This window comes from Microchirus variegatus (genome assembly GCF_963457635.1).
Source record: "Microchirus variegatus genome assembly, chromosome: 13".
Lineage (NCBI taxonomy): Eukaryota > Metazoa > Chordata > Actinopteri > Pleuronectiformes > Soleidae > Microchirus > Microchirus variegatus.
Genome location: NC_139814.1, coordinates 23,700,636 through 23,725,292, shown reverse-complemented (window position 1 = coordinate 23,725,292; position 24,657 = coordinate 23,700,636). Strand labels below are relative to the sequence as shown.

Sequence of the window (24,657 nt, the reverse complement as noted above, 5' to 3'; positions counted from 1 at the left end):
GAGGAATTCTGCCCAAACCCTCATTGAGTCTGAAGAAGACCTTGTTGACCTTTTGAGATGTTGTGTGTTTGGTAAAGGCCGTGATGTTGATGGAATGACCTTGATATTGTGCGGTGCAGTTGGTTCACTGACTCTAAAGTGGAATGTGGAAGCCTATTGTGAAAGGCTACACTTGTGGGTGTTTGTTTTTGTAATTTTAATGTGTGTCGTGACTGGTTTTGAACCACGACGTGACTTAATTCAGTGGAATTCGGCAGCTTTTTCCAGTTTGGCAGGCAAATAGTCCACCATAAAACAGACGTTTCAGTAATCAGGAAATGCAATAAACTGTACATAATAGCACATTTTATACACACATGACATGTTGGCATATGAACTTATTGTTTCATGTGTTTTATTTCAGATATGGCAGGTGGACCAGTGGACCCCAGACAGATTTTAAAAGGTGTGGAGGCTCTGTTGGGAAAGGATGGAGAACTCCGCAGCCTTGAGGGAGTCCCGAAGGTGTTTAGGTGAGGAACAGAAATATTTACACGGTGTTTATATGCATTATTTTAACATAACTTTGTTTGTTTATGACTCGTCACATTTTTTAAATTGCTGATTTTCATTTGCAGCCTCATGAAAGCTTCTACTAAGATGGTCAGCAGGTGTATGTACCTCAACATCCTGCTCCAGACGAAGTCTCATGACGTTCTTAACCGGTGAGTTGTCATTTCAAATTAAATTACTGTTATATTTTGTGTATATAAGATGTGTTTGTTCCTCGAAGATTTGACAAAAGAACAAATGTGTTTTCAAACTAATATGGCAAATTACATTTGAATGTAATATGCAAAATATTATATAGAAGGGTTGGGCCCATGGGTGATGAGTTAAATCCAGAAGTAGACAGTGCTGCAACAATATGGCAGGTCAAACCAGGTCATATTGGGAGGAATATGGAGAAAACAGGAACTGATTTATTTATTTTTGCCTTGAGCGGCTGCCATGTTTGCAGTTTCTAACAGTTTCTATATAATCTAATTTAAAGTAGTCTTTGCCTTTGATGACTTTGGATAAGTAATCTACTGTCCATGGACAGGAGTCACATCAAAGCGATCGATACAGTCATCCTTTTGTCCTTTTATTATTATCCCTTTTATATATTAATACTTACCTTGTTTTTTACTTGTGATATTGGATGAAGACGAAGAGGTTAAAAGGAAAAGCCAACTGTCATAAAACACCAAGAACAAAAGGACAGATCCTTGTAAGCGAACAAAAATGGCAAATTAGCGCCAACTTCAGAGAGCGTAAAACGAAGGGAAAGAATTGTCGTTGAGTTGATTCAGCACTTTTGAAAAGAACACAGTTGAGAAAAGAAACTGTCATAGTCTGACTAAGACGGGCAACCGGACAGCTTGCCGAGTCCGAGTACACATGGAAGAGAAAACAGTTTTATTGGCCGTGTACCTCTGACTCTGCCTCTGTAGGTGGCGCTGTATCTCTCTATAATCCATAATTCTCTATGGATCATGACAAGTCTGACTTCAGTCTGACTAAGAGTATACATGCATCAGACTATGAATTCTTAGTCTGACTGAGACTAAGACTAAGACTAGCGCCATTTTAGTCAAACTAATTTTTTAAACCCTTATTATTGTCTTAGTCCAACCAAAATTACATTTTTCAAATGCACTTGAGTGTTTTTTGATGTTGAAAAAGCGTAACAGCATGTATCAGGAGAAGGGTTATTTGTTAAGGTACATCAATTTGCATTTTAGGAGAACCTCTGGATGAAGAATTTCCAAAGTTTAAGGATACATCAGGTTAAAAAGTTAGAAAGTGTCATGCCTTGCAGAGAGTTAGAAGTCCTAGAAACAAGACAAACACAAAAGCAAAGCATCGTGAAATAACAAATTCAGTAAAAGCAAGATAATTCCCCGAATATCACCTATTATTTCTATTTAGTGTTCTGAGTTTACCCTGTTTTTTGTAGTCTGTCAAAGCACTTTTGTAATTTGACTGTATTTATATTGTAATTGTATTTTTACCTCACTGTCTTTGAACAACGATCAACTGAAGTCGTGTTTTCAGTAGATTTGATCACTCGGAACATGCAAAAGTCGCTTGTTTTTCGCCTGAGACGCTTGAAACAACGTCACTTAGCTGTTGCTTATTAGCACCGATCTGTTCTCTGTCCTTCTTGTTGTGTATATCTATGGTTTTAATGAAGTGAGAGAGTGTTTTCTGGAACAATTATCTGCATCGTTATTAAAAAAAAATCCCCTGTTCCTTCCTCCTTCGTCCAGGTTTATCAGAGTTGGAGGATACAGGCTGCTCAACTCCTGGCTCACCTACTCCAAAACCACCAACAACTCCCCTCTGCTGCAGCTCATCCTACTCACACTGCAGAAGCTGCCTCTCAAAGTGGACCACCTCAAACAGGTACTGGTCTCAGTCAGTTTATTAATTTGCACTTTAAACAACAGACACCTGTAGCTAACACGTCTGCTTTCTTATTCTCCCAGAACAACACAGCTAAGCTGGTGAAGCAGCTCACGAAGAGCGCAGACACAGAAGGTCGGTTGACTTGTGAAGCAACAATCTAAAATCACTTCAACAGAATGCACTGTACCATACTAATGTTCCTGTCTTTTTATTTAGATCTTAGGAAGTTGGCGTCCGTGCTCGTGGATGGCTGGATGGCTATAATCCGCTCTCAGAGCGTCGCAGCCAGTGGCAACTCTCCTGCTGGTAGGGATGATCATTTCACTCTTCTGTTTTTGTCTGTGGCTTCCTCTGGCGACTGTTTCTAACTTTTTTTTTTCCTTTTTTGGAATATTTATCCGACAGATAAGAAAAAGAAGAAAGAGGAGAGCAAGATGCCGGTACGGGATGTGAAGGAGAAGATCGTAGAGGAGGACAAGAAGAAGGAGAAACCTAAAGCCCACGCACCCAGTCACGCTAAGATCCGCTCTATAGGTAAAAAATAATGTTACACGTGGTGACGTCGTTGGCTCTGAATATGTCGTATTGTGCGTTTATAATAATTGTTTTGTGTTGTGTGTAGGACTGGAGATAGACACGCCAAACCCTGCCCCTGCTAAGAAGGTGCCTGTAGCGCCACCACTGGGTGACAAGTACAACATCAAGCCTCCGCTCCTAAAGAGGCACAGGTACTGTTGCACACCATCTTCCTTGTTTGTATATTGTATACGATATTCGTGCACTGTGCTCGTTACTGCCCCCTGGTGGCCAGTGTCAGTAGTTTCCTTATATTTGTTGTTGTCCATCAGCAGCGCTGGGCCAGCAGAAAATCCACCGCAGGAGAAGAAATACAAACCACTCAACATGCCGTCAAACTCTGCCAAAGAAATTAAAGTCAAGATCATTCCAGCACAACGTGAGTTTCAAACATCACACGTGAGCAATACACTGCCGTTCAAAAGTTTGGGGTCACTTAGAAATGTCCTTATTTTGGAAGGAAAAGCAATGAATATAACATTAAAAGAATCAGAAATACACTCTATACATTGTTAATGTGGTAAACGACCATTCTAGCTGCAAACATCTTTTTTTTAATGGAATATGTACATAGGTGTATAGAGGACCAGTTCCAGTGTTCTAATGGTACATTGTGTTTGCTAATGGCGTTAGTAGGCTATTGGAGGATTTGAAAACCCTTGTGCAATTTTAGCACAGCTGAAAACAGTTTTGCTTGCTCTTTGACAAAAGCCAAGTTTGTCTTGACTATATTTTCTACTCATTTTGCAACTCTTTTGATGAATAAAAGTGCGACTTTTAACGGAAAAAAATTGTATAGGCGACCCCAAACTTAAATAGTAATAGTAGTGTATGTCAATGAGATGCTGGGGTTTGTGGTTGTGTTAACTTTTGTCTTGTCTTGCTTCTGCAGCGATGGAGGCCACCGGATTCCTAGACGCACTGAACTCGGCCCCAGTTCCGGGGATTAAGATTAAGAAGAAGAAATCCGGCGCGGGTGCTCCAACAAGCACCAAGGCCGTGTCCCCCACATCCAACAAGGTACGGAAAGTACTGATGACGTGATGATTGATGAGCTTAACAAAGGTCAATACCTTTTTTGACAGCAAACACAGTTTTTAAAATCACCCTCGTTCCTCTCTTGTCCTCAGGCGAATCCCTTTGACGGCAAGCCGTCCGTATATTCTTCGTCGACTGTGAAGCCGTCGTCTCCAGACGCCGCCGCCTCCAGCACTCCCACAGACGAAAACCAAGAGCCAGAGCAGCCCGGGACTCCAGTTCCCTCTGAGGACCCCGAGGCGTCTGACAACAGTAAGATCTACTTCTTGACAAGTTTGAAAAAGTACACACCTTTAGCTTTATGTTTTTCCCCTGTTCTAATTCTATCTTCATTATCTTAATAACTATGTGTAGGTGAGAAACCCAACGCTCTGGCAGAACCACGCGGTGAAGAAGAAAGCTTGACCAAGAAGGGCAAGAAGAAGAAGATTGTTCACTGGGCCGAGGAGGAGCAGCTCAAACACTACTTCTACTTTGATCTGGACGAGACGGAAAGAGGTAACTTGTGTTTTAAGTTAGATGTTTGTTAAAAAAAAATGTTAACGAAAATCAGTTATTAATGATGTCACTTCACCCACTTTCACAGTTAACGTAAACAAGATCAAGGACTTCGGCGAGGCCGCGAAACGAGAGCTGATGATGGACAGGCAGACGTTTGAGATGGCCCGCCGACTCTCCCACGACACCATGGAGGAGAGGGTTCCCTGGACGCCGCCTCGACCCCTGACGCTGCCCGGCAGCCTGGTGTCGCACGGCGCCAACAGCACGGAGAAGTTCACCCAGAGGGATCGCGAGATGGGCATCCTGCAGGAGATCTTCCTCAGCAAAGAGAGCGTGCCCGATGCGCCGCAGGAACCAGACCCAGAGCCGTACGAGCCCATGCCTCCTCGTATCATTCCTCTGGATGAGGTTAGTATCTCACACACACACACACACATTAGGACTGATATACTAATCCCAAATTTGGAGCTGAGAATAAACACAATCAATCGCACACTCACTCATCACCTTCCGCTTGTCATTCCAGCAGGACTCGTCCATGCAGGACGACAGCTACGCCGAGCCCATGGACACCACGCCGCAGCAGGGCTCCGCCTTGGCCGCAAACGAGAGCTCCAAGCTGCCGCCGGTCCTCGCGAACCTCATGGGCAACCTGAGCACCAGCTCGCGGAGCCCGCAGTCCTCCAACAACGTCAGCAACCCCATACCTCCCTCTGTCAACGTGCAGGAGCTGCTCTCGTCCATCATGGTAAATACAAAGCGCCGGTGGAGCCACATAGTCCACCTTTACGTAGTTGCTGGCATGGAAACGCACCGTTAACCTCCGTTAACGCATGACGACTGACCAGAAAAAGACGCACGTGACGCCATGCTAACGTAACGCTAAACTTTAAAAACAGAGGCACACACGTAGTACACATGTACGCTAGTTATTTGTAGTGCTGCTAAAGGAGCTAACGGAGCTAACTGGTAAACGGTGCCCGGACTCCATGCGGCACGTAAACATGACGTCACAGGCGTTCTTTTCCGTGCCATTCGTTACCGTGCGCTAACGTTAATGGCGGTTAGCAGCGTCAACGTTAGCGTACGGTCCACAACACTAGTTTAATATTATATTATATGCTGTGTTTCTGGATGTAAAATATCTAATTGTATTCTTTCTTCTCATATCAGGGTGCTTCTGGTAACCAGTCGACGGAAGACCTGATCAAACAGCCCGACTTCTCGGACAAGATCAAACAGCTGCTCGGCTCCCTGCAGCAGACGCAGAACCAGAACCAGGGTGGACCTCCACCAGGTAGCGCTACACTCCTGATCCACCTTTTTCCCTGTCCACGTTTTTGCTAATTTCATGTTTTTAACAACCCCGTTTTTCCTCTTTTCTCTGCAGTTAACCCAGGTTTACTTGGTCACGGCCCAGGCATGAACAACATGAACAACATGAACAACATGAACATGCACATGCAGATGCCAATGAACGGCGGCTACCCGCCCAACAACCCGCCCGGCGGCCCCCGCTTCAACCACCCGCCGCCCCCGCACAACCACGGCCCGCCGTTCAACCCCGGCGGAGGCCCACGCATGATGGGCCCGCCTCCGGGCCAGGGCCGCGGAGACAACGGCAACTACTGGGGAGACGACTCCATGAGGGGAGGCCCCCACAGAGGGGGCCACTTCCACCGGGGAGGCCGCGGCAGAGGAGGAGAGCCGGGTGGCTTCAGGGGGCGAGGACGGGGAGGACCCAGAGGAGGACACAACAACATGAACGGTACATGGAACATTGGTCTTTGTCATCACAACAGAGTGTTGATTAAAGCTTGAGTTTGTGGACCACTTTTTTATTTTATTTATTTTTTATGTTATTTGTTGAAATCCTTATTCTGTGAATAAAGATAAGTGTTTTAGAAACTAATTATGGACCATAACTTCAACTCGGCAGTTTTTGAATGAGAACGATGATGAATTCAGTACAATTTGCCAAAATGAGCATTAATTGGACCTTCACATAAATTAAATAAGACATTTTTGTCAACAATACCTATTTAATTTTATTATAGGCACTTTTAGGCAAGGGGCATTTATGTGTATGTGCTTCACAGAAATAAAAGAAGCTAAAAGAGCACTTAAAAACAAATAAGCTTTATTTCCAGATCATAAAGATACTGTTTTTAAAAGTGCATACTTTTTACATTTTATATACACATTAAAAAAACTACAAATTATGACAGGGAGATGAAAGGATTATTGTGACTTTATTTGTTGGGGCAGGTTTAATAGCCATTATGAGCTGCTTCCAGCAGGGGGCAGTGTTGGTTAATGCTATTTCACCTGTATTACAGCTGCAGGTTTAAAAGCAATTGTACTCTATATAACAATTAAAAATCAGTACTTTCAGGTCCATTTATTTGAAATAATGAAAAGCTAGCAACAATTATCGTTTAATCTGTCGATTATTTTCCCGATGAATCGTTTGGTCCATAAAGTTCTTGAATGTCTTGTTTTGTCCACAAACCAAAATGGTTCAGTTTTAATGATTTCTTTGTTACGTGGAGCAAAGAAACAAAGAAAATATCCACATTGAAGAAGTCAAAACGATCAGAAATCTTGTTTTAATCACGATAAAAGCTTCAAATCGATGATCAAAGTAGTTGACGATTAATCTAGTAATCGATTAATCGTTTCAGCTCCAGTTTGTTATTGTTTGTTATTGTACGTATTTGTGATTGTAACGCCGTCGTCTCCTCTCTCCCCTCAGACATGTCCAAGAGGCCCGTGTGTCGCCACTTCATGATGAAGGGCAGCTGCCGCTACGAGAACAACTGCGCCTTCTACCACCCGGGCGTCAACGGGCCGCCGCTGCCGCCGAACCACCCGGCGCACAACCAACACAACCAGCACCCGCAGCACGGACACTAGGTGGCGCCGCTGTGCCAACGGGATCAAGTCTTGTCAACTGCTGACCTCTTTTTCCGAGGAGCCGCTCTCTCTGATCAAAAGAACGGGAGTAGGACGCTGGATCCTACAGTGTGTGTGTGTGTGTGTGTGTGTGTGTGTGTGTGTGTGTGAGAGTGTGTGTGAGTGAAGTCCTGCAGAAGTGAACTCTTTCAAGGAAAAAAGGAGTCACTGCGGAGCGTTACGCCTGTCAGGTGATCACTAATGGAACTGCGTTTTTCTTTATATTTCGATCATTTCTAACAGAGACTCGATGTGCTCAGTCACTTTTCCAAACCAGTTAGTCGGTTGACCAAAATGGAAGTCTCCTCCTCAGCAGAAAGCAAGCCTTCCCCCCTCCTTTTTCTTTCCATGTGAATACATTTCTTTTGTCGTCGTGGCTTTTGTACCGTTTACCTACAATGTGATGTTGCTTTCATATTCCCCCCCCCCCCCTTTTTTTTTTTTTTTTTTTGGATTGGCCAGGTTTGAGTCAGAAGAAGAATTATATATATTAAAAAAAAAGCACTTTATGAAGACAAAGGCCAATAGAGTTAAGCCACAGCTATGATTTATTAATATAAGAGACTGAAAAAGAACTACCTGGTATCAAACAGCTTTATCCCGCCCAGCCCATGAAAAGTGACCTGATGAGTATAAAAGAAGGTCCTGCGTATTTTTTGTTTTTCTTTGGTTGTGAAGAGAAGCAACAGTGATGTGCGTGTTGTTGTGTGTAAGCTTCCCCCCACACACACGTGTGCACTGACTCTGTGTGTGTGTGTGTTTTTGTACTTGTGCCATACCGAGGACCAGTGAGGGTTTTTAACCAACAAAGTGAGGTCATTTTTACGAAGTGAGGACATTTTGGCCGGTCCTCACTTTGTTTTCATTCAAATCACTTCCTTAGGTTGTAAACTATGCTATGCTCTTGTTTTTAACCGAGGTCCTCAATTTGGTACGAAAACCGTTGCTAAACACGTTTTGCTCTGGGGGCTCCACCTGCAGACATGTTACGGTACTGCACCCAGTAGTTCTTTATAGATGCCATTCGTGAAGTAGATATTTGGTAATTGGGGTTGATTTATAAAGTGGAAATGCTGCTCCTCACTTTGTCAGCAACCCGGTCCTCAGTATGCAGTACAAGTACAAGAATGTGAGAGAGTGTGTGTGTGTGTGTGTGCGCAACAATCATGCTCCATCACACCGTTGGTCCTGCTGCCTGTATCTTCTGTGCTCTCCCTCCTGAACCCACGCAGGGGGTTTATACTGTCAGTGTTAAAGAGTCGGATGATGATGATGATGATGATGAGGGAGGTCAGCCAATTTTTTGAACGTTTTCTGTGAAAACAATGACCGTTGTGTCTCTTGTGGGACTGTAAGAATGTCAAGTTTTTTCTTCCGTTGCTCTCCTTCACCTCCTGTATTTTTTAAAATCATATTTTCAGTTGAATTTTTTTTGTACACAGTGTATTAAATAAATGCCCAAATATAAACGACGGTGTGCGTTTGTGTGATTTTAGGATAAATGCAGGATTTCTGGTCCTACAGTGCACATTTTAACATATAGACGAGCATTGTCCGGTGTTTCTCAACCCACACACCTGATTTAAATGTCCACCTCGTCATTATTGAGCTCTGCAGAAGCTCGATAACGACCTGTTTATTTGAACCAGGTGTGTTGGAGCGGGTGAAACCTCTAAAACACGTAGGCCGGTGAGTCCCTGAGGAAACTCAACAGATGGATTTTGTCCAGTTTTGAAGGCTGTATTTGTTCACACTGTGTAAAGGAGGTTCAAATGGAAAAAGGAATACATATTTTATACACGTAAATCATGATGGGAAGTGTGTTAAAGCACTCACTAAATCTCTTCGTGTTGAAATTTGGAGACATCAAATTGGCGAATAGTGATTAAAAATATTAACATTAAATGTTTTTTTCAGGATTATTCACTCTGTTTACTAATCCGAGTGATTGAAAATTTTTCAATCACTCGGATTAGTAAACAGAGTGAATAAAACAACAAGTGACAAAAACGTTGACGTCTAAATGACTCGAAATAAAAGCCCTGCACTGCATCTTCACTGTGTTTCTGTCGATTATAACAAGATTTATGAGTAAAAGATCTGAAAAAACAAAAATAAAATACACTCTGTAATGAACGAATGAATAAATGAATGAATGAATGTGAATCAAACAAACACAGCGGTGTCGTAACTATTTTAAGTTTACTCTTAATTTGAACAATTTGACCTCCTTACAACCCTTATAAGGAAGTAATAAATGAATGAATGAATGAATGAATGAGGTTTATGACGTTGTTGCAGTGAATGTTCACTCGTGCATTGGAAGGACAAAAGAACTGTAGTGTGACGTGAACCAGTGAAAGCACTGTTTGACTTTTCTAAAGACAAACACGTGTGTGTTAGTGTTTCTCAGCTTTATCTGAAGGTGGATTCATGTGTTCATGTGTTCATGTGTTCATGAGCCACTGCATTGTGCTTCACACCAGGTAGTTGCATCCTATTGAGCATGTGTGTGTGTGTCTGTGTGTGTGTGTGTGTGTGTGTGTGTGTGTGTGTGCAGTGAGCGTGAGATCCGTGTTGTCAGGGCGGGGCCGAGTGCAGCTGGCGAATGTGAAAGTGTTAAATAGGAGCGGCCTTTGACTCTGCCCTGTAGTTTAAATATTGACCATGGTGCTGTGACAACACGCTGACGGAGAGAGAGGGAGCCGCGGCGCGTTGGGACACCTTTAAGGACGCCTTTAAGGACACCTCAGCATTAAAAACCTGCTCCCACATCCTGGTTCTGAGGCCCACGTAACATTAAACATCGACTGCGTACATTTGCCCTGTGTGTGTGTGTGTGTGTGTGTGTGTGTGTACGGAAAATTACACGAGCAAACAGTTGATATATAACATCCGGAAACAGGAATCAAATAATTAGTCTCTATACAAAGGCACAAGAAACAGTGATGAACTGGGTGTTTTGGGCCTGAGATGTTTCACCTGATTCTAATGAACGGCTCGTTAGCTTCAGCTTCGTGATGATCTGGTCCTAGAATCAGGAGAAACATCTACAGCAGGACAGTTCAATGACAGACATTTTTTAAAACCAAGAAACTTGGTTAGTAAATCAAAAAGTACATTAAAATGATAATAAAAGAACGAGCGGTATAATAATTTTGGTCGTACCTGTGCTTCGTCGACCTCAAAGTGTGTAACACAAGTGCACAGTATTTAAAAAAATACACCGTGTTTGTGTGTATTTTTATTATAAATACACACAAACAAATTATTATAAGGTGCCCAATATAATTATTTGTTTCTAAGGTCAACATTATGTCATATATCACCCACAAATGTCTCACAGTGCTTTTAACAGAATACAAAAGAACTAACAGCCTATCAAACCTGTCACACTGATGGACCCACAGGCCACAGGCCCCATTTGAGGACCAGGACCAGGACCAGGACCAGGACCAGGACCAGGACCAGGACCAGGACCAGGACCAGGACCAGGACCAGGACCAGGACCAGGATTGGTCCACACCCTTCTACAGTATAAGATGATTGAGCTTTACTTTAGCATGTTAGCTTTTGGTTGTTGGAGTGTTCCCTCAAGGTTCTCCCCTAGGTTCTCCTGAGGTTGGAACACATTTGGTTACCAGAATGTTCCTTGGACGTTGGACTTTGTCACAACCTTCATACAACCTTTGGAGAACTTTCTCTAAAGGTTCCCAGAACGTTCCGGGAAACGTTACCTTTTGGTTGCCAGAAAAACATTCCCTGAAGGTTCCCCCCAGGTTCTCCTGAGGTTGGAACACATTTGGTTCCCAGAATGTTCCTTGGACGTTGGACTTTGTCACAACCTTCATACAACCTTTGGAGAACTTTCTCTAAAGGTTCCCAGAACGTTCTGGAAACGTTACCTTTTGGTTGCGGGAACATTCCTTGAAGGTTCTCTCCTAGGTTCTCCTGAGGTTGGAACACATTTGGTTCCCAGAATGTTCCTTGGACGTTGGACTTTGTCACAACCTTCATACAACCTTTGGAGAACTTTCTCTAAAGGTTCCCAGAACGTTCCAGTAAATGTTACCTTTTGGTTGCCGGAACATTCCCTGAAGGTTCCCCCCTAGGTTCTCCTGTGGTTGACACAGAGTGTTTTCTTAACGTTCCCCTAACATTCGTTTTTGGTTGCACATTCAGTTCCCAGAGCGTTCCCATACCTTCATACAACCTTTGGAGAACGTTCTCTAAAGGTTCCGAGAATGTTCCTCTAATGTTACTTGATCACAACCATAGTTAGTATAGTTAATAATGTATATACATAGTAAGTTTTTGGTAACCTCAGGAGAACCTTAGGGGAACATTCTTTGAACGTTGTGTGTTAGTAGTGATGTAGCAATTCCCACCTTTATGAAACACAATTATATAAATAAACAGGACGTGTACATGTTACTACAGGACTATTTTATTTTCCATGATCTATGTTCATTGACCTTACGGGAAACGAATATGTGAAGAGAATTAGAGACTGGCAGGCAGCCAGTAAACAAACTACTCTCAGCCCATATTAGCTCTCACTCTTCACTTCCTGTTACTGTAGATGTGTATGTTAATGGAAAGATCTGCTGTCAGTGTTTGAAGCTGGACTGACCTCAGTCACTAAAACACAGACGTGAAGACTTCACTGCACCTGCTCACTCACTGACTCAGACTTAGACTTTTTTCAATTCTACTCAGTAAAGTGAAAGAAATGTTGTTGCTCATGGTTGAATATGTATAAAAATAAACAAGACTGTCAACAACTGTCCTTCATGGACGATGTCAACAGGAGGTGAGGACAGACAGGTGAATGATGAGGACAGACAGGTGAATGATGACAAGTCAATGATGAGGACATGATGTTGACAGGTGACTGATGTGATGAGGACATGAGGAGGACAGGACAGGTGAATGATGAGGACAGACAGGTAAATGTTTGAGGACAGGTGAATGATGAGGACAGGTGAATGATGAGGACAGACAGGTAAATGTTTGATGACAGGTGAATGATGAGGACAGGTGAATGATAAGGACAGATGAATGATGAGGACAGGTGAATGATGAGGACAGGTGAACGATGAGGACAGGTGAACGATGAGGACAGGTGAACGATGAGGACAGGTGAACGATGAGGACAGGTGAACGATGAAGACAGGTGAAAGATGAGGACAGGTGAACGATGAGGACAGGTGAACGATGAGGACAGGTGAACGATGAGGACAGGTGAAGGATGAGGACAGGGACAGGTGAATGATGAGGACAGGTGAATGATGAGAACAGGTGAACGATGAAGACAGGTGAATGAAGATGAGGACAGGTGAACGATGAGGACAGGTGAACGATGAGAACAGGTAAACGATGAAGACAGGTGAATGAAGATGAGGACAGGTGAACGATGAGGACAGGTGAATGATGAGGACAGGTGAATAATGAGGACAGGTGAATTGGTGTTAATTAAGGTCCCTGAGCGAGTGCGAAAGTTTTTGTGACCTTTGACCCATTTTGACCCAATTCATGTGAGATTTGTGTTCCCTTGTCCTTTTTGGACAACACAAGAAAGAACCCCAACATTGTTAAAAAGGTACTTAAGTAACTTTTACTAGTACTAAATTTATAGACTAGAGTACTTTTACTTCAGTAAAACACTATCAAAATAGTGGTACTTTTACTTGAGTAGAATATGTCTGTACTCCACCTGATTATTTTATGACGCTGACATGTTTAGCTAACAACAGGTGGCTTCCACACACACACACACACACACACACACACACACACACACACACACACACACACACACACACACACACACACACACACACACACACACACACACACACTACAGGTGTGTGGTGACAGCAGTCGTTCAGGTTGTGCAGGAGTGTGTGTTCAGTTGAGTTGAGGGAGAGTCTGCTGTGGACAGTTGGGAAGTGAAACTGCGTCACGATGCAGGAAGTGCAGCAGCAGCAGCAGCAGTGAATGGACTGATTGAGTCAGTGAGAGGCAGATTTGGTTGCCAGGAGGCGCAGAGCAGAGCAGAGCAGAGTGAGGAGGAAAACAAAGCTGCCATTGATGAGCTGAGCCTGCTGATGCACGAGCCCCAGGAGACTGTTGAGATGCCTGCAGATAAAAAACACAATCCACTTTGAATCTCTCAGTTAAAATATTCTCTCCATGCCGCCGATAAGTTAATGCCACAAAACAAAGATGTAACATATGCACGACTATATGAGCTAATTAATGAAAATTAACTAAACTGCCAGCGACAATTATTTTTATATTAATTTTTCCATCTTTTTGTTGCTGCTTTGTACTTTTACATATGTGTTTTTATTTATTAAACCTTTATTTAACCAGATAAAAGACCCATTGAGATCAAGATCTCTTTCACAAGGGTGACCTGGCCAAGAAAGGCAGCAGCACACATCAAAAGTTAAATAAGAAGCAGGAAATGCAACATATACAAAACAAAACATTGAAATATAAAAGTGCAACTAGATAAACATAAAGTGCAGGAGTTGTGATCACAGTAACAATTTAAGAACATAGACACTGTTCAAAGGATTTCTGTTGTCTTTTCTTTTAAGATGGAGCAGAAAGCAGTATTCCAAGCAGCAGGGGCAGAGAAACTGAAAGCGTTTTTCCCCATTTGGGTCCGAACACGTGGAGCAGACAAGTGCAAAATGTCATTTGAACGCAAGACGTAGTGGCTTCTGGTTCTCTGAAGAAAAGTGCTTAAATAAGCAGGGACCAAGCTGAGAAGAGCCTTATAGACCAGAGTCATCCAGTGTGTGTAGCGTCTTACAGACAGGGAAGACATGGAAGCATTAGCATACAGTTATTATCAATGGTTATCACTGCTCGTCATGTCTTGTCTGCATGTGTGCACTCAATAAAAATAGAATTAAGTTGAAAATAGTTCACGTAAAAGCTAACTTTCTAACTTCAACAATGCAGGATTTCGGGCTCATTGTTGTGGTTCAATCTGAAACACACACATCATTCATTCACTCATTCATTCATTCATTCATTCTTCTTCATGTTGACTTTGTAGGAAAGGCGACGATCACTCGCGCCTGTTTGCTCGTCCTGCGCGAACGAGCCAATGGCGTCGAGACGAATCATCGTCCGGCCTCCGATCGCGTTTCCTCGCTTTAGTGCTGACTCGTCCTTGGATCTGTGTCAAAAACGACGCAAAAACTAGAAAAAATGTGAACAATAAATGATCAAATTAAAGACAGACAGAGTATCTTACTCTTTTAAAATGTACTTTAAAATGATATAAACATACTGCATTTATTGGTAGCGGCATCTTTTAATCATTTTATTCTCTTGTATAAAACAAGACAAAATTAGTGGAAGATGAAGAGTTTTTAACAGTTATTATATATATATGACACACACATATATATATATATGACACACACATATATATATACTATATATTAATATATGTATATATATATATATATATATATATATATATATATATATATATATACTATATTTGTGTTATACTGTTCATCTTTAAGTAGGGACAAAACTAGCATTAGTAGCACAAATTATTATTGTATTGGAACTATGTTACCTATATTTAAATACAATTCTATTCTATATTGATAGTCATAATCCCACACCTTGGTATGTTTAGCAATATGAGCAAATTTGAACAAATCCAACACATGTGGAGGGTTTGGTTTTCAAACAATCATTTATATGGTTTCAAGCGTCAAACATTCCTGCACAAAGAAGCGAGAGAGAGAGAGAGAGAGAGAGAGAGAGCGAGCATAGGAGGATGTGAAAAAAGTGGGCGTGTCTTTCCCCTGAGCAGGTACTTAAATATGGGACAGGTGAGAGCACAGGTACAGGGATCCTTCCACGTCCTCACCTGGAACAGGTAAGATCCACGGGGCCTGCAAATCCTTCACTCGTTGCTCTGTATTCGTCACATGACTATTTTTATTTTTCCCTCTTTTCTCCTCTCAGCGTTGTTGAAGATGGTCAAGTCAGTGTTGTCAGCGCTCGTGGTCCTGGTGGCCGTGACCTCTGCCTTTGGAGAGAAATACATCCCCAAGTCTGGCAAGAGGGTTCCTCAGACTCTGTCCAGAGGTCAGTGATCATCCACTACAACTCTCGTGTGATTAAAAAAACCTGAAGTCAATCCGTCTTTTAAATTTTTATTGGTGTCTTTCATGTTTGTCCAGGTTGGGGTGATCAGCTGATCTGGGCTCAGACGTATGAGGAAGGCCTCCACTATGCCAGGACAAGGTATAAAAATGTTTTTTTTTTTTGTCTTAAATGAAGGATTTATACCATCTTTGTGTTTCTGGATGACTAAAAAGAAATACTGATGATTTTTGTCCTTCAGGAACAAGCCCCTGATGGTTATCTTCCACCGTGAGGACTGTCCACACAGCAAGGGTAAGAAAAAATCATTAACTAAGAGCCAAACCTGTGTGTGTGTGTGTGTGTGTGTGTGTGCAGTCACATGTTCATTAGGGTCAAGTGCTGAGAAACTCTTTCTTTCTTCCTCCTGCAGAACTGAAGAAGGTTTTCGCCGACGACTACGACGTTCAGAAGATGCTTGACGAAGACTTCATTATTCTCAACCTGATGGTAAGTTATAAGATAAGACAAATATGTAAACGTATATTTCCACCCCGGACCTGTTTTTAAAAAAAAAATCTAATTATAATAAGTGCAATGTTCACGACTCGACAAACAACTTCAGCAAACAATCCGGCAAACGGTCGTCACGTGCCGTCATCTTTCAAGTAGTGTTCCTCTTTGCACGGCACCCTTTTCCAAACTGAGCCACACCCACACTGAAGGACGGACATGATGACCTCAAAAAAAATATTCTTTAATTATTTTTTTTTATTTTCTTACAGTTTGAAACCCCGGACAAAAATCTGTATCAAGACGGACAGTACGTTCCCAGGATCACGTTTGTCGGTAAGAAACTACTCATTACAAAGTCAAGGGTGTTCTTCCAGAGCATCCTCACACATGTGACGTTGCCATATAATGCACCAATTTCCCCAATATTGCCACATTGGAGACCCTGGAGCACGATACGGCAATGTCACATTGCCCTATAATGAACCAAATTCACCTAAACTTGGTTCCTTGGTCTCCACAGACCCATCCATGACGGTGAGGGCTGACATCACCGGACGCTACAATAACCGCTTCTATGCCTACGAACCAAACGACATGAGACTCTGTAAGTGCCCGCGAAAAAACCAACAAACATACTGTGGAGGTCAACGCACACGTTTTGTCTATTTTGTATTCACGGTGATTGTGTTTCTGCTTTTCACTCCTCAGTGTTCACCAACATGCAGAAAGCCAAGAAGCTGCTGAAGTCTGAGCTGTGAGACGTTCATCATCATCATCATCATCACCTTCATTACACAGAGAACTACGCACTGTTTCTTTCTTTAAGCTCGTGATTGTTTCCGATCTTTTGTTATTATCGATGTACACACACTCACAATGTCTTTTAAATAAATAAATATGGAATATTTGAAAAACGGATGATATGCCTTTGTTTTGTTTTTAAGGAATCATAAAAATGTAAATGAATACATTTAAATAAATTGTATACTACTACTAATACTACTACTACTACTACTACTACTACTACTGGTCTGTATTTATATAACACGTTTATAGTCTTGATGACCACTCAAAACTGTTTTACACTACAGTTTAACCCATTACTCACACTTTCATACAGCACATCTATGGGCAGCAATACTACTACTAGTACTACTACTACTACTACTACTACTACTACTACTACTATTAATACCCTTATTTATAGAGCATATCTATGGGCACCAATACTACTACTACTACTACTACTACTACTTCTACTACTACCATTAATACCCTTATTCATAGAGCATATCTATGGGCAGCAATACTACTACTACTACTACTACTACCATTAATACCCTTATTCATACAGCATATCTATGGGCAGCAATACTACTACTACTACTACTACTACTACTACTACCATTAATACCCTTATTCATACAGCACATCTATGGGCAGCAATACTATGACTACTACTACTACTACTATACTACTACTACTACTACTATTATTAATACCCTTATTCATACAGCACATCTATGGGCAGCAATACTACTACTACTACTACTACTACTGCTACTATACTACTACTACTACTACTACTACCATTAATACCCTTATTCATTATTCAGCACATCTATGGGCAGCACTACTACTACTACTATACTACTACTACTACTACTACTACTACTACTACTACTACTACTACTATTAATACCCTTATTCATTCAGCATTAACAGTCCATTTAAATTAAAGAAGAGCACAAATAAAGCAATAAAAGACCAAATAAATAAATCCACTCTTAAATTTACTGACTTAAATGGCGATTATGTGACATTTATGATTCTTTATTGGCATGAAGTTGATATACTGCCCTTAACTCTTAGTACTTATGCTCTAAGGAGTTTTTGTTTTGTTTTCCTGAGTCAAAATTATGATTCATTTCATATAAAGTTTTTAGTAGTGATACATAAAGTAGCTTTAATTGTGCAGTCACAAAATAGACCGTTTTTTCCTTTAATTTTTGTCCGTAAAAACGGGCCAAGCGAAAGTCGAACTGTGACGTATTTGCACATTTCACAAATTCAATCCGATTTGAAGTCGTTTTTTTTTTTTGCTGAGGTGTGTTTATATAGTTGGTGACAATTAAAATATAGAAGATATAAGACACATTCTTATCACCTCTGTATATATGTTATAACATAATAATGTGTTCTAAGGGTTAAATAGAAAGGTTGATATCTTTGAGATATATATATATATATATATATATATATATATACATTTGATATGAAATAAAGGTGTTCTCAGAAGGTGGAGACTATGAGTAGAGGCAGTTATGTTAGTGATGTTATCACCGTTATTGTCATTATTAGATCATAATATTGGATTTTTACACGGTGTGATTGAGCTGAAGAACATATTATTTAGCTCCTATGACACTGAGACTTTCATGATTTCATTATTCTGAATATCTACTGTTTCCTTTCTCTTATCAATGACCTCTTTTATTTTGTAACTCTAACTGTAACTTGTCACATTTAACCCTCTCTCTCTCTGTGTGTGTGTGTGTGTGTGTGTTGTCATTGTCCACCTCCGCCCTGAGGCTGTTGAGATAATGCAGGATCTCTGCCTGTTTCACTTGTTCATCACAAGGCTCCGTCTGTTTAAAAAGGTGTTTCATTCTGGTTTGTGTACAGTCGTGAAAACACAGATCCCATTCATTCATTCACTCATTCACTCATTCATTCATTCATTCTCCAAACTGCGTGTTGACTTTGTAGGAAAGGCAGCCGTCGCTCGCGTGTGTTTGTCGTCCTGCGTGAACGAGCCAATCGCATTGAGACTAATCATCAGGCACTTTTATGCTGACTCGTCCTTAGATCTGTGTCAAACCTCTATCACACACTGAAATGTGCAAAATATGAATTTAGCAAATAACATTTAATTATAATAAAGCTTTCTTTCTTCAGAACCCTAAACTTTCAATTCTGTGCAATAACAGATATCACTCAGTACTTGAATGTAATGATATGGGTCTTTTATTTGTATATATTAATTATTAATCTGTTCTGTTCTTTAACAGGCGATGAGAAGGTGGCAAGAACAGTTCTTTCATGATATGATATCATGTGCTTTACAGGCACAGCAACACAAAACGGCATAAATATAGAAGTAAAACAGTAATATAGTGACATAATAGAATAGTAAAATGGTAAACAAAGAGCATTTTATAGTCAGGATGAGAGCAAACATTGAATGAATCACCATTGTGTGTGGGGGGTGGGTTTGTTTTACGTGGTTCAGGTCTGGAACATTCCTGCACAGAGAATTAAAGAGCATGGGCAGGATGTGAGAAAGGGGGCGTGGCTGCACCGAGCCGGTATTTAAATAAGGGACAGGTGAGCGAGCACAGGTACAGAGATCCGTCGACATCCTCTCACCTGAAACAGCCCGGGACAGGTAAGATCCAGTCGCTCTGTGCAGGAGTCGAACCTGTTGTGTGTTCTTGTCGTTGTTAACGTCTTGGTTGAGCTGTTTCTGCTGCATGTGTCCTGTAGACCACAATAGTACAGTTATAGCAGAGTGATACATGCCTGTTCATGATTATCTGAGTGTCATTTAAATGTGATTTAAATGTGACGCCATTCTCTTGCTGTTCCCCTCTCAGCATTTTGAAGATGGTCAAGTCGTTGTTGTCAGTGATCTTGGTCCTGGTGGCCGTGTCCTCCGTCTTTGGGAAAAAATACATCCCCAAGTCTGGCAAGAGGATTCCTCAGACTCTGTCAAGAGGTCAGTGACCATCCACCCGACTCTAAAACTAAACCACAATGAATGTAAAAGGTCCTTGATGGTTTCTTTCATGTCTGTCCAGGTTGGGGTGATCAACTCGTCTGGGTTCAGACGTATGAAGAAGGCCTCTACGTGGCCAGGACAACGTAAAGAAACATTATTTTGTTGGCATTTACTTTTCTGAAGTCGATGATTTCTTGCGTTTGTGTGATGACTAAATACTACTTTCTTCTTCAGGAACAAGCCACTGATGGTTATTTTCCACCTTGAAGAATGCCCACACTGCAATAGTAAGTCCTAGAAAAATAGTTTATTCAACCATTGACACGAGTTACTAAAACGAGAGGTGCTGTTAAACTTTATATTAAAAACAACGTGTTCTCCTGCAGAGCTGAAGAAAGCGTTCAGTGAAGATAAAGAGATTCAGAGACTTCTCGACGAGGACTTTGTTGTCCTCAACCTGGTGGTGAGTTCTATGAGTAACATACATGTATATTTCCCCCTTGGACCTGTTTTTAAATCTAATTATAATAAGTACGACGTCCGTGTTCAACAATCAGCAAACAATCCAGCAACTGTCGTCACATTTCAAATATTGTTCGCCTTCTCCAAACTGAGCCACACCCACGTACCTCCACTCTCCTTGTCCTGTAATGACCAGAAAACACCTCAAAATAACACAGATTAGTAGATTTAGAACACTTTTTAATCATGAATTATCATGTTTTTCTTTCTTCTTCCTCACCTACAGTATGAAACCACGGACAAACATCTGTCTCCTGATGGACAGTATGTTCCCAGGGTCGTCTTTGTCGGTAAGAACTGTCTCTGCATTATTATTATTAATATTATATAATATTTAACATGTAAGGTATGTCCATGCGCTAAACCTGATATTGCCATATAATGCACCAATGTCGCCAATATGGTGACACTGGTGCATTATTTGGCAATATCACCAATGTCACCAACATGGTGATATAATGTGTTCTCGTGTGTAATCTGTAATCTGTAATCTGTAATCCTGCCATCATCCTCTCCACAGACCCCTCCATGACAGTGAGGGCTGATATCGTTGGACGCTACAGCAACCGCTTGTATTCTTATGAACCAAATGACGTCAAACTCTGTGAGTGCCACACACACACACACACACACTCACACACACACACACACACACACACACACACACACACACACACACACACACACACACACACACACACACACACACACACACACACACTCACACACACACACACACACACTCTTTGCATTGATCTTTATCCACTTTCTAAATATGTAGTCACAAAAGTGTGTGAATATTTGACTACAACACAACCTCTATTAATGAAAACACAACCACTTCCTAATCTCAATCCTGCTCCAACACACCTGATATATGAAATAAATGCCTTGTTATCAGGCTTCTGCAGTGTTTGCTGATAATCTGGGACGTTTGAATCAGGTGTGTGTTAGCACAACATGTAGGTTCCCCAGGATCAGGATTGAGATTAGGTCATTCAGAAACCCTGGATTAAGATACTTAAAAGCCAATCATCAAATATGATGTGCACGAGAGATTATGAGGTTAATTATTCATCATCTTTTCCTCCTCAGTGCTAAACAACATGAAGATGGCGACGAAGCTCTTCAAGTCTGAGCTGTGAGCACAGACGCTCGCTCCATCATCATCATCATCATCATCATCGTCACCCGGACCTTCGCACTGTTTCTTTCCCCCATGCTCATGTCTGATTCTGATTCTTTATTATTGCTGTACACATCCACAATGTCTTTTCAATAAAAGTGGAATATTTTAAAAAATCTAATCCTCTGCCTTTTTTTTGTATTTCCTAGAGAGAGTACAGGGAATAAGAAAACGCAAATAAATCGTATTTGTTTAATACTACTACTTCTACTACTTCTACTACCACTAAAAAGATTACAAGCAGCAAAAATAAAGCAATACAAGTGACTTTAAGGCCAACTGTGACACATTTACCATGGTTTATTGGTAAAATACTGGATATACTCCAATTCAACAGAAACAGGTCAAATAAAAATAAATAAAACAATCACATAGAAACACTTCAAAATCTTGTGGAAAGTCTTCCAAGAATAGTGGAAGTTATATATATGTATATATATATTGTTAAGTTGCTGTTATATCTGCAAAAACAGGGAAAAACAGTGTTTATTACAAGGCCACAGTGTTTCCTTCACTGTGATTGTTGGCTCCGCCCCCTGACGCGTCTCACCTGTGTCTAATTATCACTCACTCAGCTTCCAGGTGTATTTAAACTCTTCAGCTCCTCTGATCAGCTTCTCCTCTCTTCAGTGCAGTTGTGTTAACTCTGTGTTCTTGGGTTTTGTGTGTCGGGGTTTTAGTTTTGAACCACATCTGTTGTGTGTTTGGTTGTAGTTTTTGTTTCACTCACTTCTCACATTTTGGTTGCAAAGTTACTTATCTTGTACTTTCAAAAACAGCAACTGTGTCAGAGTTGCTATGTTGGGTATTGAATATTAGGAAATTATGTGGAGGATATTTGATTCTTTAACTGCTAAATGGTCAATTTCAGCATTTTACAAACCATGTCCATACAAACTATCCATGTTTGCTTCATTATGAACATATTGCTCCACTAAGAGTCGCTTTGAAGGAGTTTTTTCATTTCCTGACAATGATTTGCATACAAAATGTGTGATATTTTTTTTTAATATGTGTCATTTAGGTGCAGCAAGAATGTATATGACTGCACAAAAACACCCATAAATGATGTAAAATCTCATTAAAAACCAGCGCAAACCACATTTAATATGTGACACTGCCACCTACTGCTATCACATGCACACAGAATTTACACAGATTTTTATTTTGTTGTTGCTATGGAATGTTTGTTTTCCCTCCTTTGGAAACTTGTAGCAAAGGATTCGGTTCCTGATGGAACTGAGTTAAATGTGTGATATAACGGCACCTAGTGGCCAGGTTGCAAATTACACCAACTTCATACCATTGTCCTCAGATACAGTGGATAATAATAATAATAATAATAATAATAATAAATCCAGTTTAATTATTACATTTCTGCCCAATTAAAAATACATTGCACACGTTGGATCATCGAGAAAAACATTTTATTTATTTCTGTGTTTTAGAGGAAACAAAAAGCCATAAAAACATTATTATTTCAGTCATGCAAGAGGCCAAATATGCTGAGCACGCACGCACGCACACACACACACACACACACACACACACACACACACACACACACACACACACACACACACACACACACACACACACACACACACAGATTGTGCAGTATTCAAAGTGAGGACGTCTTTATTTTCTTTCTTTATTTCATTATTTCTTGTGTAGTGTTTGAGCACTTAAAGCACTTAAATGAAGTATATCTATATACACAGTGTATATAACTTTATACATGGCGTTATCTTCATTTTATGGATCAAATGCTTTGTTTTGCGGCTCCACATTATAATTTATTTGGACAAAAATGGCTCTTTTTAAATACTTAAGGTTGCAGACTCTTACCATAACCTGAAAACCAAGTCTTAACCCTTTTAAAAAAAAGCCCTTTTAAGGGTTGACAGAATGTGACGATCAGCCAAAATATCCTCACTTTCTCACCAAAATGTCCTTAGGTTTATAAATGTGTCCACACAAAGCCCTAAGTGAGGACCTTAACCCAAACCCTAACCCTAAACCAGGTCCACAAAAAAGCCCTTTAAAGATGTGACGAGCAGCAAAAATGTCCCACTTTCCTAAAGTGTCCCCACTCCTATGGTTTATATCATTTTTTGGTCCTCACAAAGTCACACATGCAAGAACACGCAGTCATAACCATTTCATTTCGTCTTCTCGTTCATTGTTCATTCATCAAATGTCAGCACACAGTGTCGGACAGTGACAGTGACAGAACAAATCAACAATAACAAAAACAACAGTGTTTTGGGGCCAATTATTATATTACAGTTATATACAACAGTGTTTGTAGAGCAGCACGGCTCTGTTTTCACAAAGTGACATGTTTTATACAGCAGATATGAGAGTTTCATTAAAAAAAGCATCACTTCATCACACACAAATCAGTCTTTTATGTACAGTTAAAGGGACTTTGGTCAGATTATCATCAGTGTGAATGTATGAGGTATTGACACCAGCTGCCAGTGGAGCCATGAGGACAAATGACTGATTTTAATCCCATGAATAAACTGATTTAACGATCTTTACAATGATGTTCACAGCTTTATCTCTCGCTATTAAATTAAATTTGCCACTTGGGAAAACTAAACAAAGAATTTCACCAAAATCACCACCAAAAGTCACCAAATTAACAAGTTTAAACGCAGCGACAAAACCAACACAAACCTCCCGTTTCTAGTCAGAAAAAACTGTCTAATCGTGGGATTTAATCCCAACTTGATCAGGTTTTGTTCAATGAGGCTTTTTGGGTTCTCCAATTTCCTCCCACAGTCTAAAACCCTGTAGATTAGGGGGATTAGGCAAATTGGACGCTCTAAATTGATGTAATGGCGCTTTTTTTTTTCCACAACATGGTCCCGGCACGACTCGCCTTGGCACGGCATGATTATTCTGCTTTTCCATTAGTGACAGAACCTGGTACACTCTTAGAAATAAGGGTTCCAAAAGGGTTCTTCTAACAAGGGCTGAGGTTCTCCCTGGAACCATTTGCGTCTGAAAAACA

The 24,657-nt window shown here is 40.9% G+C and overlaps 2 protein-coding genes across 3 annotated transcripts; both read left to right on the top strand.

The window, feature by feature from the left end:
• The first annotated feature begins 403 nt into the window (after nucleotides 1-403).
• On the top strand, nucleotides 404-7,471 carry ppp1r10 (protein phosphatase 1, regulatory subunit 10). 2 transcript variants are annotated; one of them, XM_083900252.1, is made up of 16 exons: nucleotides 404-512; nucleotides 618-704; nucleotides 2,295-2,430; nucleotides 2,514-2,565; nucleotides 2,650-2,739; nucleotides 2,839-2,967; nucleotides 3,056-3,161; nucleotides 3,285-3,388; nucleotides 3,902-4,029; nucleotides 4,140-4,299; nucleotides 4,402-4,545; nucleotides 4,634-4,956; nucleotides 5,078-5,296; nucleotides 5,722-5,845; nucleotides 5,939-6,316; nucleotides 7,304-7,471. In XM_083900252.1, the coding sequence occupies exons 1-16, from the start codon at nucleotides 406-408 to the stop codon at nucleotides 7,462-7,464; spliced, it is 2,448 nt and encodes an 815-aa protein (XP_083756378.1). In that variant the 5' UTR covers nucleotides 404-405; the 3' UTR covers nucleotides 7,465-7,471. The 2 variants fall into 2 exon arrangements, with proteins under 2 accessions (XP_083756378.1, XP_083756379.1); XM_083900253.1 differs by having other exon boundaries at nucleotides 5,075-5,296.
• Nucleotides 7,472-15,409: 7,938 nt separating this feature from the next.
• On the top strand, nucleotides 15,410-21,691 carry agr2 (anterior gradient 2). The gene is made up of 17 exons (XM_083899591.1): nucleotides 15,410-15,421; nucleotides 15,511-15,633; nucleotides 15,729-15,792; nucleotides 15,893-15,945; nucleotides 16,064-16,140; nucleotides 16,416-16,479; nucleotides 16,667-16,750; nucleotides 16,855-16,900; nucleotides 19,275-19,306; nucleotides 19,534-19,594; nucleotides 19,803-19,924; nucleotides 20,007-20,070; nucleotides 20,162-20,214; nucleotides 20,314-20,390; nucleotides 20,676-20,739; nucleotides 20,970-21,053; nucleotides 21,545-21,691. Exons 2-17 carry the CDS (start codon nucleotides 15,522-15,524, stop codon nucleotides 21,592-21,594), a joined length of 1,107 nt encoding a protein of 368 aa, XP_083755717.1. The 5' UTR covers nucleotides 15,410-15,421; nucleotides 15,511-15,521; the 3' UTR covers nucleotides 21,595-21,691.
• The last annotated feature ends 2,966 nt before the right edge of the window (nucleotides 21,692-24,657 follow it).